We start from the raw sequence: 17,731 nt of genomic DNA, 5'->3' as shown, positions 1-17,731 counted from the left end.
AGGTCGGTGCCCTGGGGACAGGGAGGGGGGGACACACATGTCCCCTCGTGCGAGGTCCTCGTGCGAGGTCCTCGTGCAAGGTCCTCGTGCGAGGTCCCTGTGTGACGTGGGTGCCTGCCGCAGGTGGTGACGTACCTGGCGAGCTGCGGGCTGCAGAGCTGCCCCATGCTGCTCTCCAAGGGGTACCCCGACATTGGATGGAACCCCTGCGGGGGTGAGCGCTACCTCGACTTCCTCCGCTTCGCCGTCTTCGTCAACGGTGAGCTCGGGGAGGGGGGGGAGGTATCCCTGGGGGGTAACCCTGTGTGCCCATCCTGGCACCCTGGGGGGTCCCTGCGTCCCCATCCTTGACCCCCCTCAGGGTGTCTGCACCCCCATGTCCCCAGCCTGGCACCCTGGGGGTCCACACATCCCCTTTATGCCAGCCTGGCACCCTGGGGGGGGGGTGTCTCTGTGTACCCAGCCTGGCACCCGTGGATCCCTGTACCCACAGCCTGGCACCCTGGGGGTCCCTGTGTCCCCATCCTGGCACCCTGGGGGTCCCGGTGTCCCCTCACCTTCACCTGGCACCCTGGGGGTCCCCATGTCCCCATCCTGGCACCCTGGGGGTCCCTGTGTCCCCTCACCTTCACCTGGCACCCTGGGGGTGCTTGTGTCCCCATCCTGGCACCCTGGGGGTCCCCATGTCCCCTCACCTTCACCTGGCACCCTGGGGGTCCCTGCCCATCCCCGGGGGGTCCCTGGGGGTCCCTGTCATCCCACTGGTGCCACAGGGGAGAGCGTGGAGGAGAACGCCAACGTGGTGGTGCGGCTGCTGATCCGGCGACCCGAGTGCTTCGGGCCGGCGCTGCGCGGCGAGGGGGGCAGTGGGCTGCTGGCCGCCATCCAGGACGCCCTCCACATCGCCCAGGACCCCGCCCGCGATGGGCCCACCGGCAGGAGGGAGCGGCGGCGGGAGCCGTGCGTGGGACGGGGACGGGAGGGGATGGATGGGATGGGATGGGATGGGATGGGATGGGATGGGATGGGATGGGATGGGATAGGATGGGAAGGGATGGGATGGGAAGGGATGGGAAGGGATGGGATGGGATGGGAAGGGATGGGAAGGGATGGGAAGGGATGGAAAGGGATGGGATGGGAAGGGATGGGAAGGGATGGGATGGGAAGGGATGGGATGGGAAGGGATGGGAAGGGATGGGATGGGAAGGGATGGGATGGGATGGGATGGGAAGGGATTGGATGGGAAAGGATGGGATGGGATGGGATGGGATGGGATGGGAAGGGATGGGATGGGAAGGGATGGGATGGGAAGGGATGGGAAGGGATGGGATGGGAAGGGATGGGATGGGATGGGATGGGAAGGGATTGGATGGGAAAGGATGGGATGGGATGGGATGGATGGGATGGGATGGGATGGGATGGGATGGGAAGGGATGGGATGGGATAGGGGCCACTGCGGTGGGCACGGCCAGGGGAGGGCTGGGGCTGCAATCGCCCCCGTCCCCAACCCCACAGGGATGCTGGGGGTCCCCATGCCAGGGTGATGCCTGGTAGTCCCTCACCCTGTGGTCCCCATGCTGTTGGGATGCTGGGGGTCCCCCCGATGCCCCCCCCACCCCCTGACCCCCCTGTCCCCCGCAGGTTTGGGGGCGAAGAGCCACCCGAGGAGAACCGGGTGCACTTGGGCAACGCCATCATGTCCTTCTACGCCGCCCTCATCGACCTGTTGGGTCGCTGTGCCCCCGAGATGCACGTAAGGAGCCGGGGGGGACACACACAGGGGAGAGACACAGCAGGTCCAGGCCCAGTGTGACCCCCCCCCCATCTCACTCCCCAGCTCATCCAAGCGGGCAAGGGGGAGGCTCTACGGATCCGAGCCATCCTCCGCTCCCTCGTACCCCTCGAGGACCTGGTGGGCATCATCAGCCTCCCCCTGCAGATCCCTGCCCTTGGCAAAGGTGGGTGCCTGCGGGAGGGGGGGGCACGGGGTGCTCAGACACACTGGGGGGACATGGGGGTGCCCAGCAAAATGGGGACTGTGGTGCTGGGGGGGGGGACACACCAGGCTTGGGGGGCAGACTGGGGTTCCCAGCCAGACTGGGGGGGGGCATAGGTTTTGGGGGGACAGGGGGATGCCCAGAAAGACTGGGGGGGGTACCAGGGTGATCCAGGGGCAAGCAGCTCCCTGGAGGAGCGGGGTGGGCACAGGCAGGGCTGTGGGCAGGGGCACAGCCCCCCCCCACCCCAGCGCTGCCAGCCCCCCCCCATCCAGATGGCAATTTGGTGGAGCCGCGGATGGCGGCCAGCTTCGTGCCGGAGCACAAGGCGCCCATGGTGCTCTTCCTTGACCGCGTCTATGGCGTCGAGAGCCAGGAATTCCTGCTGCACGTGCTGGAGGTGGGATTCCTCCCCGACATGCGGGCAGCCGCCTCCCTCGACACGGTGAGACCCCCGGCCGCGGCCCCGACTAACCCCTGGGGTGGGTCTGGGGTCCCCTTAAACCTGCCCTGCCCCATGGGATGGGTCTGGGGGTCCTTCCCATCTGCCCTGTACTTATTGCAGCGACTGAATTGAGTGCTCAACCTATCCGCACAAGATTCCGCTTATTTCAGTAAAGGATCGAACTTGTGTGTGTTTCAACACGGATCTGGGGAGAACTAACGGCATACAGCCCATGCTACTAACACCGGAACGCGTGTCTGGCTGGGCTGGGATGTTTGCGAGTCCTCAGAACATCGTTAAAGATAAAACAGTTAAAGATAAAAACGTTCCATACGCGTACGGGTGACTGTCTTCAGCCACATCTTCCCAGGCGTGCGCAAAGCCATCCTCCCACCTGACCTTGTAAAACTAGTTCTTCCAAGGCTTGGCGCAACAAATTCTAACGTTCCCTCTTGAAAACAGGTGCCAGCTGTTCCCAGCTGCTCCCACACTTATAGGGTGGATATAGGGTTCCCCCTATCCGCCCTGCCTTCATGGGATGGGTATGGGGTCCCCCAAATCCGCCCTATGAGATGGATATGGGGTCCCCCCCGCCTGCCCTGCCCTATGCGATGGGTATTGGGTCCCCTAAACCTGCCCCGTGGGATGGATATGGGGTCCCCCAAATCTGCCCTGCCCCATGGCATCCCTTTCCCGTGGGGTCCCTCTGGGGGGGGGGGTCCCCCCTGCCCCATGGGGTCCTGACACCCCCTGCCCAAACCGCCCCCACCACCAGGCCACCTTCAGCACGACGGAGATGGCGCTGGCGCTGAACCGGTACCTGTGCCTGGCGGTGCTGCCGCTCATCACCAAGTGCGCCCCGCTCTTCGCCGGCACCGAGCACCGTGCCATCATGGTGGACTCCATGCTGCACACCATCTACCGCCTCTCCCGCGGCCGCTCCCTCACCAAGGGCCCAGCGCGACGTCATCGAGGAGTGCCTTATGGCTCTCTGCCGGTGGACCCCCAAAACCCCCGCCTCACCCCCACCTATCCCCCCAAGCCCCCTGATATCCCCCCAAACCCCTGCATCCCCCCATGCCTCTGCATCCACCCCCAAACCCCCCCTGAACCCCTGCGTCACCCCCATACCCCTGCCTACCCCCCACACCCCCTGCAGCCCCCCATGCCCCCCTATATCCCCTCTATATGGCTGCATGCCCCCGTATCTCTTCTCTACCTCTGTATACCCCCTATATCCCCTCTACACCCCCTGTATCTCCTCTACACCCCTGCATACCCCTATATCCCCTCTACACCCTCTATATTCCTTCTATACTCCTTTATACCTCTTATTTTTGCTCTACAACCCCCTATATTCCCTCTGTACCTCTCTACACCCCCCTATATCCCCTATATGCCTCTACACCCCCTATATCCCCTCTATACCCCTTCATACCTCCTATATTCCCTCTAACCAACCTATATCTTCTCTATACCCCTGCATACGCCCTATAGCCTCTCTAACCCCCCTATATTTCTTCTATACCCCTGCATACTCCCTATATCCCCCCTACAACCCCCATACCCCTGCCTACCCCTATATCCCCCCTACACCCCCCATGTCCCCTCTACACCCCCTCTGTCCCCCCCTACACCTGCCCTATATCCTTCTATACCCCCCCCCCAGGTACATCCGTCCCTCCATGCTGCAGCATCTCCTCCGCCGCCTTGTCTTCGACGTCCCCATCCTCAACGAGTTCGCCAAGATGCCCCTCAAGGTGAGCTGCGGGGAGAGGGGCGACACTGGGGGGGTCCCAGTGATGGGGATCCTCCCCCCCCCTCACACTCTCCTCCACCGTGCCTCTCCCCCAGCTGCTGACGAACCACTACGAGCGGTGCTGGAAGTACTACTGCCTGCCCAGCGGCTGGCCCAACCAGGGGGTCAGCTCAGAGGAGGAGCTGCACCTCACCCGCAAGCTCTTCTGGGGCATCTTCGAGTCCCTGGCACACAAGGTCCGGGGGGGGGCGATGGCAGGGGGGTGGGGAGGAGGGAGGGAATGCGGGAATGGGGATATCAGGGCTGGTGGGGATGGGGACATGGGGATGGGGACATGGGGATGGGGATGATGGGGACACGGGGATGGGGATGATGAGGACATGGGGATGATGGGGACATGGGCATGGGGATGATGGGGACATGGGGATGATGGGGATGGGGACACGGCGATGGGGATGATGGGGACACGGGGATGATGGGGATGGGGACATGGAGATGGGGATGATGGGGACATGGCGATGGGGATGATGGGGACACAGGGATGGGGATGATGGGGACACAGGGATGATGGGGACATGGGTATGGGCATGATGGGGACATGGGAATGATGGGACACAGGGATGGGGGGATGATGGGGACACAGGGATGGGGATGATGATGATGCAGGGATGGGGACAGGGTGGTGGGGATGATGGGGGCACAGGGATGGGGATACAGGGGGCTGAGTAGGATGGGGCAATGGGGATGGGGACAGGGTGGTGGGGACGATGGGGGCACAGGGATGGGGATACAGGGGGCTGAGTAGGATGAGGCAATGGGGATGGGGACATGGGGATGATGCGGGTGCGGGGATGGGGACATCATGATGAGGACATGAGAATGCAAGGACAGGGACTTGGAGGGATGGGGACACAGGGATGGGGACACGGGTGCTGAGCAGGATGAAGACATGGGGATACGAGGGGGCTGAGCAGAATGGGGACACGCCTTGTGCCCCCCGCCCAGCGGTTCGATGCAGAGCTGTACAAGCTGGCCATGCCGTGCCTCTGCGCCATCGCCGGTGCCCTCCCCCCCGACTATGTGGACGCCAGCTACTCCTCCAAGACTGAGAAGAAGGCTTCTGTCGATGCTGAGGGCAACTTCGACCCCAAGCCTGTCGAGACCCTCAAGTAGGGTCCATACCACCCCCCCCCCCCCCGTGCCCTGCCCTGGCTCAGTCCCACCCTGACCCCCCCACGTCATCCCCCCCAGTGTCATCATCCCCGAGAAGCTGGATGGCTTCATCAACAAGTATGCGGAGTACACCCATGAGAAGTGGGCTTTCGACAAGGTGGGCACCCCCCAGCCCCCCTGCCAGCACCTGCCAGACACCCCCAGAACCTCCCTGGGGTCTCTGCATCCCCCCAGGACCCCTCCACCTGCATGATCCCCCCAAGGACCCCCCTTTGGCCCTTTTGGTCCCCCCCTATACCTGCATGACCCCACTGTGCTCCTGGGACCCCCACCCCAAGTTCATCCTGCTCCTCTGAGCATCCTGGACCCCCCCACCCTTGCATGTCAGCCCCCTCTGCTGTCCCAGAGCCGCCCATGATGTTCCCATCACTTGGCAGATCCAGAACAACTGGTCTTTTGGGGAGACGGTGGATGAAGAAGCCAAGACCCACCCCATGCTGCGACCCTACAAGACCTTCTCTGAGAAGGTAACGTGCGTGTGCCTTGCTGGGACCAGGCTGGGACCCCCCCCCCAACCCCAGCTGGACACCCCCAACCTTGCCCAGATCTACCAACCCCATCCATCCCCCTCAACCTCATTGAGATCCCCCATCACAGTCTGTCCCACCCCCAGCCCAGTCCTGACCCTCTAATCTCAACTGGACCACCCCAACCCCATCCATCCCCCTCAACCTCATTGAGATCCCCCATCCCAGTCTGTCCCACCCCCAGCCCAGTCCTGACCCTCTAATCTCAACTGGACCACCCCAACCCCATCCGTCCCCCTCAACCTCATTGAGATCCCCCATCCCAGTCTGTCCCACCCCCAGCCCAGTCCTGACCCTCTAACCTCAACTGGACCACCCCAACCCCATCCGTCCCCCTCAACTCTCTCTGAACCTCCCCCAAACCCCATTTGACTTTCTGGCTCTGTCCAGACCCCCCAGCCCCATCTAGACCTTCCTTGGCCTCCCAGCTGGGGGGGCACCCAAGGGCACCCCATGAGCCCCACATCTGCCCCCCCAGGACAAGGAGATCTACCGGTGGCCCATCAAGGAGTCCCTGAAGGCTATGCTGGCCTGGGAGTGGATGGTGGAGAAGGCCCGTGAGGGCGAGGAGGACAAGGTGGAGAAGAAGAAGACCCGCAAGATCTCCCAGTCTGCCCAGGTGGGGTCTGGATGCCTGGGTCCCCCCCCCCCCCCCCCCAAGAACCCCTGGGGCTCAATGAAGTCCATGGGATGGGGAAGGAGCACCTCAGTCACCTGGGGGTCAATGGGGTCCATGGGGTGGCAAAAGGGCACCCCAAATACATGGGGGGGGGTCAATGAGGTCCACAGGGTTGCCCCCACCCCATGGTGCCCCTGTCCCCCCCAGGCCACCTATGACCCCAGCCACGGCTACAGCCCCCAGCCCGTGGACCTGTCGGGGGTGACCTTGTCCCGGGAGCTGCAGGTGAGTGTTCCCCTGCATGTGTGTGTGTCCCCCCCACCGCCATGCCACCCCCCCCCCCATCCCTGCCAGCTTGGACCCCCTCCTCGTGTCCCCCCCAGGCCATGGCGGAGCAGCTGGCCGAGAACTACCACAACACCTGGGGACGCAAGAAGAAGCAGGAGCTGGAGGCCAAGGGTGAGCACCCCCCGTGTCCCCCCCACCGTATGGGCACCCCTGCACCCCAGGGATCTGGGCAGACCCCCCCCCCCCCAAGTGGATGCACACCCATGGGTGCTGCCCCACCACCCTCCATGGGGTGTCCTTCTCCCTGCATCCCCCCCACGGGTGCTGCCCCCATGGGTGGTCTTCTCCCCCTGCTTCCCCCCCATGGGTGCTCTTCTCCCCCCCACACCACCCACGGGTGCTGACGGGGGTTCCAGGGGGGGGCTCGCACCCCCTGCTCGTGCCCTACGACACGTTGACGGCCAAGGAGAAGGCACGGGACCGCGAGAAGGCGCAGGAGCTCCTCAAGTTCCTGCAGCTCAACGGCTACGCCGTCACCCGGTGGGTGGGGAGACGGGGGGGGGGACTCGGGCATCTGGGGGGGGGGGGGCTGGGGACAAGGGGGCTGGGTGGTCTGGGTAGGGGTGGGTGCAGGGAAGAGGACGTTTAGGGGGGCTGGAGGGGGCTGGGGGGGGCTTTGGGGACATTGGAAGGGATTTGGGGGGGCAGCGGGGTAGGGGTCTGCAGCCCCCCCCCCGAGCTCTGCTGGAGATGGGGGTCTGGGGGGGCACACAGTGGGGCTTGGGGTGCAGACATGAGGGTGGGGATTTGGGGTGTGGGATGTGGGGGGTCTGGGGGTGCGCTGCTGCCCCCCTCTCTCCCCCGGGTGGGGGGGTGGGTAGGATGGGGACTTGGGGGGGTGAGGCCCCCCCTGACCCCTGCCGCAGGGGGTTGAAGGACATGGAGCTGGACACGTCCTCCATCGAGAAGCGCTTCGCCTACGGCTTCCTGCAGCAGCTGCTCAAGTGGATGGACATCTCCCAGGAGTTCATCGCCCACCTGGGTACGGCCCCAGGACCCCCCAGATTCCTTGGGACCCCCTCCTCCCCGAGCCTCCTGGGACCTTTCTGGTCCTCTCTTCAGACCCCCTTGGACCTCTTTAATACCCTCTTGAACCCCTTGAGACCCCCTTGAGACCCCCTTGGACCTCTTTGAGACCCCCTCGGACCCCTTGAGACCCCCTTGGACCTCTTTAAGACCCTCTTGAAAACCTTGAAACCCCCTTGAGACCACCTTGGACCTCCTTAATACCCTCTTGAACCCCTTGAAACCCCCTTGAGACCACCTTGAGACCCCCTTGGACCACATTAATAACCTCTTGAACCCCTTGAGACCCCCTTGGACTTCTTTAAGACCCTCTTGAACCCCTTGAAGCCCTCCCCAAGTGCCCCTGGAATCTCTGGACCCCCCCACCCAGTGCTGCCCCAGACCTCTCAGGGTTCCCTGGGACCCCCCGCCTGCTTCTCCCCATGTCCCCCCGCCATGTGCCCCCTCCCTGACTGTCTGCCCCCCCCCAGAGGCAGTGGTGAGCAGCGGGCGGGTGGAGAAATCCCCCCATGAACAGGAGATCAAGTTCTTCGCCAAGGTCAGAGGGACCCCAAAATGTGGGGGGGAGGAACCCAAAATGGGGGGGGCTCAGGTGTGTGTGGGATAGGGTGGTTTTGGCACAGAAACCCCATTAGCCCCCCCCACCCCAGGGAGATGGGCAATGGGGTGTTTGGGGTCTCCTATAGGGTGTTCGGGGTTTGTATGGAGTGTTTGGGGTCCCCATGGGCTGTTCGGGGTCCCTTACCGTGTGTTCAGGGTCTCTGTGGGGTGCATATGGTATGTGGGTGCTTGGGGTCCCCTTTTAGGGGTCCCCATAGGGTGTTTGGGGTCTCTATGGGGTGTTTGGGGTCCCTATGGGGTGCATATGGTGTGGGGGTCCTTGGGGTCCCCCTAAAAGATCCTTGGGGTCCCCAGAGGGTGTTGAGCTGTTCCTTAGAGGTCCCTATGGGGTATTCGGGGGTATGCATTGGGGTCCCTTATGGGGTGCTCGGGGGGTGCATTCCTTGGGGGGGGGGGGAAGTCCCCCCTGATGCCCCCCGTCCCCCCCAGATCCTGCTGCCCCTCATCAACCAGTATTTCCACAACCACTGCCTCTACTTCCTCTCCACCCCGGCCAAGGTGCTGGGCAGTGGGGGGCACGCTTCCAACAAGGAGAAGGAGATGATCACCAGGTGGGGGGGCACCCCTGGACCCCCAGCCCCTTGGGCAATGGGGATGCCCCATCCCACCCCCCCCTGCTCTTGGGGGGCTCAGGGGGGTCCCCCTGTGCCCCATCCCCTGGCCAAGGGGACGTGGGGTCCACACTGTCCCCTCGCTGGGGGTCTTGGGGACCCCCACTGACCCCCCCCCCCCGTCCCCCATCAGCCTCTTCTGCAAGCTGGCCGCACTCGTCCGCCACCGCGTCTCACTCTTCGGTAAGGGGACGTGGCCGGGGACCCCCACAGTGGGGAGGGTGTGCAGAGGGGGCGGGGGGTGCCCTGGTGGCACCTGAGCCCCCCTGTCCTTGTCCCCATCCCCAGGGACCGACGCGCCGGCCGTGGTGAACTGCCTGCACATCCTTGCCCGCTCCCTGGATGCCAGGTGGGACGGGGTCCCGGTGTCACCACGGTGCTGTCCTTGTCCCCATGGTCCCCACAGTGTCCCAGTGCCACCATGGTGCTGTCCTTGTCCCCACCATCCCCACGGTGTCCCAGTGCCACCATGGTGCTGTCCTTGTCACCATGGTCCCCACGGGGTCCCGGTGCCACCATGGTGCTGTCCTTGTCCCTACCATCCCCACAGTGTCCCAGTACCACCATGGTGCTGTCCTTGTCCCGATGGTCCCCCCTGTCCCTGCAGTGTCCCGGTGCCACCCTGATGCCATCCTTGTCCCCGTGGTCCCCCCTGTCCCCGCAGTGCCCCCATGCCCATTCCTGTCCCCCAGTACCCAATGCCACCCTCATCCCAGCACTGCTGGGGCAGCAGCCGTGTCCCCAACACCGCCCACGTGTGTCCCTGGGGCAGTGGCCATGCCAGTGCTGAGTGTCCCATTGCTCTCCCCCCCAGGACGGTCATGAAGTCGGGCCCCGAGATCGTCAAGGCAGGGCTGCGGTCCTTCTTCGAGAGTGCCTCCGAGGACATTGAGAAGATGGTGGAGAACCTCAAGCTGGGGAAGGTGACGCAGAGCCGCACGCAGGTGAAGGGGGTGGCCCAAAACATCAACTACACCACGGTGGCCCTCCTGCCCGTCCTCACCTCCCTCTTCGAGCACGTGGCGCAGCATAACTTTGGGGACGACGTCATCCGTGAGCCCGCGGGGATGGGGGGGACACGTTGGGGACAGGGGACTCGGCGGGGATGTGGGACATGGGGAGATGTTGGGGACCGGGGGCTCAGCAGGGATGCGGGACACTTTGGGGACAAGGGAACACTTTGGGGACAGGACAGCGCGTTGGTGATGGGAAGGTGGTGGAGATGGGAGACTCTGGGGACTGGGGGACACTCTGGGGACAAGAGGACGTAGTGGGGACAGGGGGACCAGGGCCATCTGGGGGTGCTGGGGCAGTTTGGGGGTGCAGGGACCCCCTGGGTGTTGGGGACACCGCAGCCCTGACCGTCCCCTGTCCCCGCAGTCGATGACGTCCAGGTGTCCTGCTACCGCATCTTGTGCAGCATCTACTCGCTGGGCACCACCAGGAACCCCTACGTGGAGAGGTGGGGGGCTGGAGGGGTCACGTTCCCCCAAAACCCCTCTGCCTGCAGACCTGGGGGTGCTTGTGGGGTGCGCCCATGGCCATGGGGTGCCTGTGGATCTGGGGTGCCCATGGGGTGGCCTGTGGGGTGCCCATGGATCTGGCGTGGCCTGTGGGGTGGCCCATGGGGTGCCCATGGATCTAGGGTGCCCATGGATCTGGGGTGCCTGTGGGGTGGCCCGTGGGATGCCCATGGATCTGGGTTGCCCATGGATCTGGGATGCCCGTGGGGTGGCCTGTGGGGTGTCCATGGATCTGGGGTGCCCATGGGATGGCCCGTGGGGTGGCCATGGATCTGGGGTGCCCGTGGGGTGGCCCGGGGGGTGCCCATGGATCTGGGGTGCCTGTGGGGTGCCTGTGCCTCTGGTACCCCACTCCCTGCAGACCACGGGATGCCCGTGGGATACCGGTGCCGCGGGGTGCCGCGGGGTGGGGGGTGAGCCCGTACCCCTGTACCCGCAGGCAGCGCCCGGCGCTGGGGGAGTGCCTGGCCCGCCTGGCCGCCGCCATGCCCGTGGCTTTCCTGGAGCCGCAGCTCAACGAGTTCAACCCCTGCTCCGTCTACAGCACCAAGTCCCCCCGCGAGCGGGCCAGTGAGTGGGGCAGGGTCCCCCTGTGTCTGCCGCCCCCCCCGGTGTGTCCCCGTGTTCCAGGGGCCTCTCCGGGATGAGCCCTGGTTGCCCCCCCTGCTTCGGGGCACCCCCAATGCCCCCCACAATTGCTCCAGCTTTAGGGTGCCCCGTGGTCCCTCTTACCTCCACCTTTGGGGTACACTGATGCCCCCCCCAATGGCCCCAGCTTTGGGGCACCCCCACATCTCCAACGTCCCTCTTGTTCCCACTTTGGGGTCCCCCCCACGTCTCTGTTGTCCCTCTCACTTGTCCCCACCAGCTCCCGGACGTCCTGACACCCCCAAATCTCCCCAGCTTTGGGGTACCCTGATGCACCCCAACACCGGCATACCCCCTCGTCCCCAAGTCTCCTCACTCGCCCCCACCTTTGGGGCAGTGCCGCATCCCCATTGCCCCCCCCCCCAGTTCTCCCTGTTTTGGGGGTCCCCCATCCCCTCGCCGTGGGGCCCGTGTCCCCCCCCCATTGCCATCCCCGTGTCCCCGCAGTCCTGGGGCTCCCCAGCCGGGTGGAGGAGATGTGCCCCGACATCCCCGACCTGGAGCGGCTGATGCGGGACATCGGGGGGCTGGCGGAGTCGGGGGCCCGCTACACCGAGATGCCCCACGTCATCGAGGTGACCCTCCCCATGCTCTGCAACTACCTGCCCCGATGGTGGGAGCGCGGCCCCGACACCCTGCCCCAGGGACCCTGGGCCACCGCCGTCACCGGCCAGCACCTCAACGCCCTCCTGGGCAACATCCTCCGCATCGTGGTCAACAACCTGGGCATCGACGAAGCCTCCTGGATGAAGCGCCTGGCAGGTGGGTGGAGGGGGGGTGGATGGGGGCTGCTGGCCCTAAGTGGTCCCAGGATGGGGTGGTGGCCCTGGGCAGGTCCCAAGGGTGGTGCTGGTGGCCATGGGTGATCACGCAGATGATGCTGGTGGCCCTGGGTGGTCCCAGAGAGGTGCTGGTGGCCGTCAGTGATCCCACAGATGATGCTGGTGGCCCCAGAGAGGTGCTGGTGGCCATGGGTGATCCCACAGATGATGCTGGTGGTCCCAGAGAGGTGCTGGTGGCCCTGGGTGATCCCACAGATGATGCTGGTGGCCCTGGGTGGTCCCAGAGAGGTGCTGGTGGCCATGGGTGATCCTGCAGATGATGCTGGTGGCCCTGGGTGGTCCCAGAGAGGTGCTGGTGGCCCTAAGTGGTCCCAGGGATGGTGCTGGTGGCCATGGGTGATCCCGCAGATGATGCTGGTGGCCCTGGGTAGTCCCAGAGAGGCGCTGGTGGCCCTAAGTGGTCCCAGGGATGGCGCTGGTGGCCATGGGTGATCCCACAGAGGATGCTGGTGGCTCTGGGTAGTCCCAGAGAGGTGCTGGTGGCCCTAAGTGGTCCCAGGGATGGTGCTGGTGGCCATGGGTGATCCCACAGATGATGCTGGTGTCCCAAGGATGGTGCTGGTGGGTCCCAGGATGGTGGTCATGACCATGGGTGGTCCCAGGGAGTTGCGGGTGTCCCCAGGTGCATCCCCCGGTTGCAGCCCCCTGTCCCCGCAGTGTTCGCCCAGCCCATCGTCAGCAAGGCGAAGCCGGAGCTGCTGCGCTCCCACTTCATCCCCACCATGGAGAAGCTGAAGAAGCGGGCGGGCAAGGTGGTGGCCGAGGAGGAGCAGCTCCGCATGGAGGCCAAGACGGAGGGGGAGGATGCCGAGCTGCTCATCCGGGATGAGTTCTCTGTCCTCTGCCGTGACCTCTATGCGCTTTACCCCCTGCTCATCCGCTACGTGGACAACAGCCGGTGAGGGGGGACAGGGGACGTGGCCGTGGGGACATAAGGGTGCTGAAGAGCATCTCTTGGGAACCATGGTCAACCCGTGGTGGAGCCCAGAAGGTGTGGGGCAAAATTAGGGGTCATGAACATCCCCTGACGGTGGCCATGGACATCCCCTGATGGTGGCCATGTGGACTTACTGATGGTGGCCATGGGGACCCACTGATGGTGGCCATGGACATCACCTGATGGTGGCCATGGGACCGACAGGGCCAAGTGGCTGACAGAGCCCAACGAGGATGCAGAGGAGCTGTTCCGCATGGTCGGGGAGGTCTTCATCTACTGGTCCAAGTCCCACGTGAGTTGGGGGGCACTGGGGACGTGGGGGACAGTGGTGCAATGGAGGGGCTGGGGGTTGGGGGTCCCAGGCAGGGTGTCACTCAGCCCCATGTCCTCCCCCCCGGCAGAACTTCAAGCGTGAGGAGCAGAACTTCGTGGTGCAGAATGAGATCAACAACATGTCCTTCCTCACCGCCGACAGCAAGAGCAAGATGGCCAAGGTGGGGGGGGGGGAATGCACCCCCCCGGCTGCACCCCCTCAGCCTGACCCCCTGACCTCCTGCCTGCCACCCCCAGACCCCCTCAACCTGCACCCCCCGCCCACCTGGCACCCCAATCCCATGCATGGGGGGTGTCCACCCCTCCCCAAGTCTGCCTGGTACCCCCAGTCCCCCCCTTGTGCAGGGGTCTCCATCCCTCCCAACCTCCCTGGTATCCCCAAACCCAACCAAGCCCAGGCACCTCCGTCCCTCCCAACACCCCTGGTACCCCTAAAACACCCCAAAACCCACCCAGTGTCCCCAAACCCAGGCACCTCCACCCCTCCCAACCCACACGGTACCCTCAAACCACACCCAAACGCACCTGGGACCTCCAACTCCCCCCAACCCCCCCCCCAAACTCAGGCATCTCCATCCCTCCTGCCCCACCTGCTGCCTCCCAACCCCCCCCTGCTGCCCCCCAACGCCCCTTACCCAGGTGTCTCCATCCCTCCCCATCCACCCGGGTCCCCAAGCCCCCCGCGTCTGCCCCCAGGGACATGGGGATGGGTACCTAATGCTGTCTCTTCTCTCCTGCCCTTGGCTGCGGGTGCTGGCACCTAGTCCGGAGACGGCCAGGTTAGCGGGGCCATGCTGCGTGGGGAGGGGACCCCAGGGACCCCAGCCCCTGCCCTGGGGTCCTGCCCCTCAGGGCCACCACAGCTGGGACCCCCCAGGACCCCTCCAGGTTCCTGCTCTATGGGGCCACCTTGGCTGGGACCCCCATGGACATCCTGGGGTCCTGTCCCACAGAGCCATGTCTGGGACCTTGGGGGCTGCTGGAGTTGTGTGGCACGGGGGTCCTAGCCCTGATGTCCCCAGTCCCCATCGTACAGGGGTCTTGGTACTGATGTCCCCATCCCTGTGCCATGGGGGTCCCAACACGTTTATCCACATCCTGGTGGCACAGGGTCCTGGCTCTGAGGTGTCCCCATGGCACAGGGACCCTGGTGCTGATGTCCCCATCCTTATAGTGGACACTGATGTCCCCGTCTCTGTGGCATGGGGGTCCTACCACTGATGTCCCTCATCCTTATGGCATGGGGGTCCTGCCGCTGATGTCCCCACGACATGGGGCTCCTGTCCCTGACCCCCCCCAAACCACTTGGCCTGGGGTGGTGGCCCTGATGTCCCCGTCCCTGTCCCCGCAGGGTGGTGGCTCAGAGCAGGAGCGGACGAAGAAGAAGCGTCGTGGGGACCGGTACTCCATCCACACCTCCCTCATCGTCGCCACCCTGAAGAAGATGCTGCCCATTGGCCTCAACATGTGCTCACCCACCGACCAGGAGCTCATCAGCCTGGCCAAGAGCCGCTACGCCCTGGTGGGTGGGGGTGTTGGGGACAGCCCCTGGGATTGGGGACAGCCCCCCACAGTGGGGACAGCCCCTGACGTGGCCCTGTCCTGTGTCCCCCTCCCTGCAGAAGGACACGGATGAGGAGGTGCGGGAGTTCCTCAACAACAACCTGCACCTGCAGGGCAAGGTGAGGTGGCCCCGTCCCCACTGTGTCCCCCCCCACATCCCCCTGTTCCCCATGTCCTTGCGGTGCCTGTATCCCCACAGTCCCCACCATGTCTCCACGGTCCCCACGTCTTCATGGTCATCGTGGTGCCTGTATCCCCATGGTCCTCACGGTCCCCACTGTGTCCTCGTGGTCCCCGTGTCCTTGTGGTCCCCATATCCCCACGGTGCCTGTATCCCCATGGTCCCCACGTGCCCCACCATGCCTCCATGGTCCCTATGTCCCCATGGTCATCACGATGCCTGTATCCCTGTGGTCCTCACGTCCCCATGGTCATCGCAATGCCTGCATCCCTGTGGTCCTCATGGTCCCCATGTCCCCATGGTCATCATGGTGCCTGTATCCCTGTGGTCCTCACGGTCCCCATGTCCCCATGGTCATCACGATGCCTGTATCCCTGTGGTCCTCATGGTCCCCATGTCCCCACGGTCATCGTGGTGCCAGTACCCCCATGGTCCCCACCACGTCCCCATGGTCACCGTGTCCCCCGTGTCCCCAGTGCGAGAACAACTCGTCCATGCGGTGGCAGATGGCCCTGTACCGCGAGATGGCCGGCAAAGCCGAGGACTCCGACAGCCCCGAGAAGATCGTCCGGAGGGTGCAGGAGGTGTCAGCCGTGCTTTACCACCTCGAGCAGGTCAGGGGGGCTGGGGGGGGCCCTGGGAGGGTCTGGGAGGTCCCTGGGCTGCAGGAGGTGTTGGCTATGCTCTACTGCCTCAAGCAGGTTGGGGTCCCAGGGGGTCTTGGGGGGCTCTGGGGGGTGCCAGGGTACTTTAGGAGTCCCGGGGGGGTCTCAAGAGTCTTGGGGGGGGGGCATGGTGTGCTCCAGGGGTGCCCTGGGGGTTATCTGGGATGCTCTGGGACAGGGGGAAGGGGGTCCCTGGGATGTTCCAGGTGGTCCCTGGGATGCTCTGAGTGTGTGGTGGGGATCCTTGGGGTGCTCATGGAGGTGTGGGGGTCTCGGTGATGCTCTGGGGGGTCTCGGGGTGCCCAGGTGACGCTCCCGCCTCCCCCCCCCCCCCAGACGGAGCACCCCTACAAGTCCAAGAAGGCAGTGTGGCACAAGCTGCTCTCCAAGCAGCGCCGCCGGGCTGTGGTCGCCTGCTTCCGCATGACGCCCCTCTACAACCTGCCCAGGTGGGGACTGGGGGGCACTGGGAGCTGCTGGGAGGGGAGCTCTGAGACCCCCGGGGGTGACCAGGAGCACTGAGGAGCCTCTGGGGGCAACTGGGAGCCCCTTATGAGAAACAGGGAAGATCCCAGAGCCTTGTGGAGGCAATTGGGAGTCCCCAGGGGCAACTGGGAACCTCCAAGGGCAACTCAGAACCCTTTGGGGGCAACTGGGGGTAACCGGGAGCCCCCAGGGACAACACAGAACCCTTCTGGGGGCAGCTGGGGGTAACTGCAGGTAACTGGGAGCCCCCAAGGACAACCCAGAACCTTTCAGGGGGCAACTGGGGGTAACTGGGAGCCCCCAAGGACAACCCAGAACCCTTCTGGGGGCAACTGGAAACCCCTCGAGACCCTCTGGGAGCCCCTGGGGACAACTGGGTGCCTCCTGGGTGGGGGACCCCCCCATCACTGTCACCCCCGCCGTCCCCCCCAGGCACCGGGCCTGTAATATGTTCCTGGAGGCGTACAAGCTCTCCTGGCTGGTGCCCGAGGAGCATCCCTTTGAGGACCGCATGATTGATGACCTCTCGGTGAGCTGGGGGGGGGTCTGCCCGGGCTGGGGGGGGGGGGTTTCACTGGCTGGGGACCCCCCCAGCTGAGCCCTGCGGTGGTGGCTGAGGTAGAAGTCGGGGGAGGAAGAGGAGGAGGAGGAAGAGGAGCAGGATAAGAAGCCGGACCCCTTGCACCAGCTCATCCTGCACTTCAGCCGGACGGCACTGACTGAGAAAAGGTGGGGGGGGGCTCCTGGATGCTTGGGTCCCCTCAGGGTGGGGGGCACCCAGACACCTGGGTCCCCCCTTGGGGGGGGTCTCGGTGCACCCCTTTGAGCCGTGTCCCCCCGAATCCTGCAGTAAGTTGGAGAAGGATCATTTGTACATGGCATACGCTGGCATCATGGCCAAGGTGGGTCCTGGCCCCCCCATGTCCCTCCCCACTCCCCTGTGCCCCCCCAAACCACCCAAACCCAGGGTCCCGAGGGGGGGGGGCTGCAGGGGTTGGCGGGGTTCCCAGGGATTGTGGGGGACCCCTAGGATTGTGTTGGGCGGGGGCTCAACTGGGGACCCCCCGGCTCGTTCTGCCCCCCCCAGAGCTGTCACATCGAGGAAGGGGAAGAGGAGGAGAAGGAGGAGGAGAAGGAGGAAGAAGAAGCCGAGGACTCATTCGAGGTGGGTGTGGGGGCACCCTGAGCCCCCCCTGACCCCCCCCGACCCCTGTGACCCCCCCTGACCTCCCCCATGCCCCCCCCCCCAGGAGAAGGAGATGGAGAAGCAGAAGCTGCTGTACCAGCAAGCCCGGCTGCACACACGGGGGGCGGCCGAGATGGTGCTGCAGATGATCAGCGCCTGCAAGGGTGAGACCCCGCGGGCA

The 17,731-nt window shown here is 65.0% G+C and overlaps 1 protein-coding gene across 1 annotated transcript in view; it reads left to right on the top strand.

Moving 5' to 3' along the window:
- The first annotated feature begins 119 nt into the window (after positions 1-119).
- LOC128138179 (ryanodine receptor 1-like) overlaps positions 120-17,731 on the top strand; it is a 31,955-nt gene continuing 14,343 nt past the window's right edge. The window contains 38 exon segments of the mRNA XM_052779487.1: positions 120-259; positions 774-960; positions 1,642-1,753; positions 1,838-1,958; positions 2,273-2,442; positions 3,218-3,394; positions 3,396-3,439; positions 4,112-4,202; positions 4,297-4,437; positions 5,207-5,370; positions 5,453-5,531; positions 5,812-5,901; positions 6,440-6,580; positions 6,788-6,865; positions 6,964-7,039; positions 7,285-7,408; positions 7,795-7,910; positions 8,425-8,492; positions 9,005-9,126; positions 9,320-9,369; positions 9,475-9,535; positions 10,001-10,239; positions 10,567-10,648; positions 11,149-11,279; positions 11,805-12,119; positions 12,857-13,097; positions 13,341-13,428; positions 13,538-13,630; positions 14,234-14,248; positions 14,821-14,991; positions 15,092-15,151; positions 15,690-15,827; positions 16,215-16,327; positions 16,797-16,893; positions 16,987-17,093; positions 17,215-17,266; positions 17,452-17,529; positions 17,615-17,714. Of these exon segments, the coding sequence (XP_052635447.1) occupies positions 166-259; positions 774-960; positions 1,642-1,753; positions 1,838-1,958; positions 2,273-2,442; positions 3,218-3,394; positions 3,396-3,439; positions 4,112-4,202; positions 4,297-4,437; positions 5,207-5,370; positions 5,453-5,531; positions 5,812-5,901; positions 6,440-6,580; positions 6,788-6,865; positions 6,964-7,039; positions 7,285-7,408; positions 7,795-7,910; positions 8,425-8,492; positions 9,005-9,126; positions 9,320-9,369; positions 9,475-9,535; positions 10,001-10,239; positions 10,567-10,648; positions 11,149-11,279; positions 11,805-12,119; positions 12,857-13,097; positions 13,341-13,428; positions 13,538-13,630; positions 14,234-14,248; positions 14,821-14,991; positions 15,092-15,151; positions 15,690-15,827; positions 16,215-16,327; positions 16,797-16,893; positions 16,987-17,093; positions 17,215-17,266; positions 17,452-17,529; positions 17,615-17,714 (4,426 nt within the window). The 5' untranslated portion in view covers positions 120-165.

This window comes from Harpia harpyja (assembly GCF_026419915.1).
Source record: "Harpia harpyja isolate bHarHar1 chromosome W unlocalized genomic scaffold, bHarHar1 primary haplotype SUPER_W_unloc_5, whole genome shotgun sequence".
NCBI classification, from domain to species: domain Eukaryota; kingdom Metazoa; phylum Chordata; class Aves; order Accipitriformes; family Accipitridae; genus Harpia; species Harpia harpyja.
The sequence above is the reverse complement of the archived record's forward strand: the minus strand, read 5'-3'. Positions and strand labels throughout refer to the sequence as shown.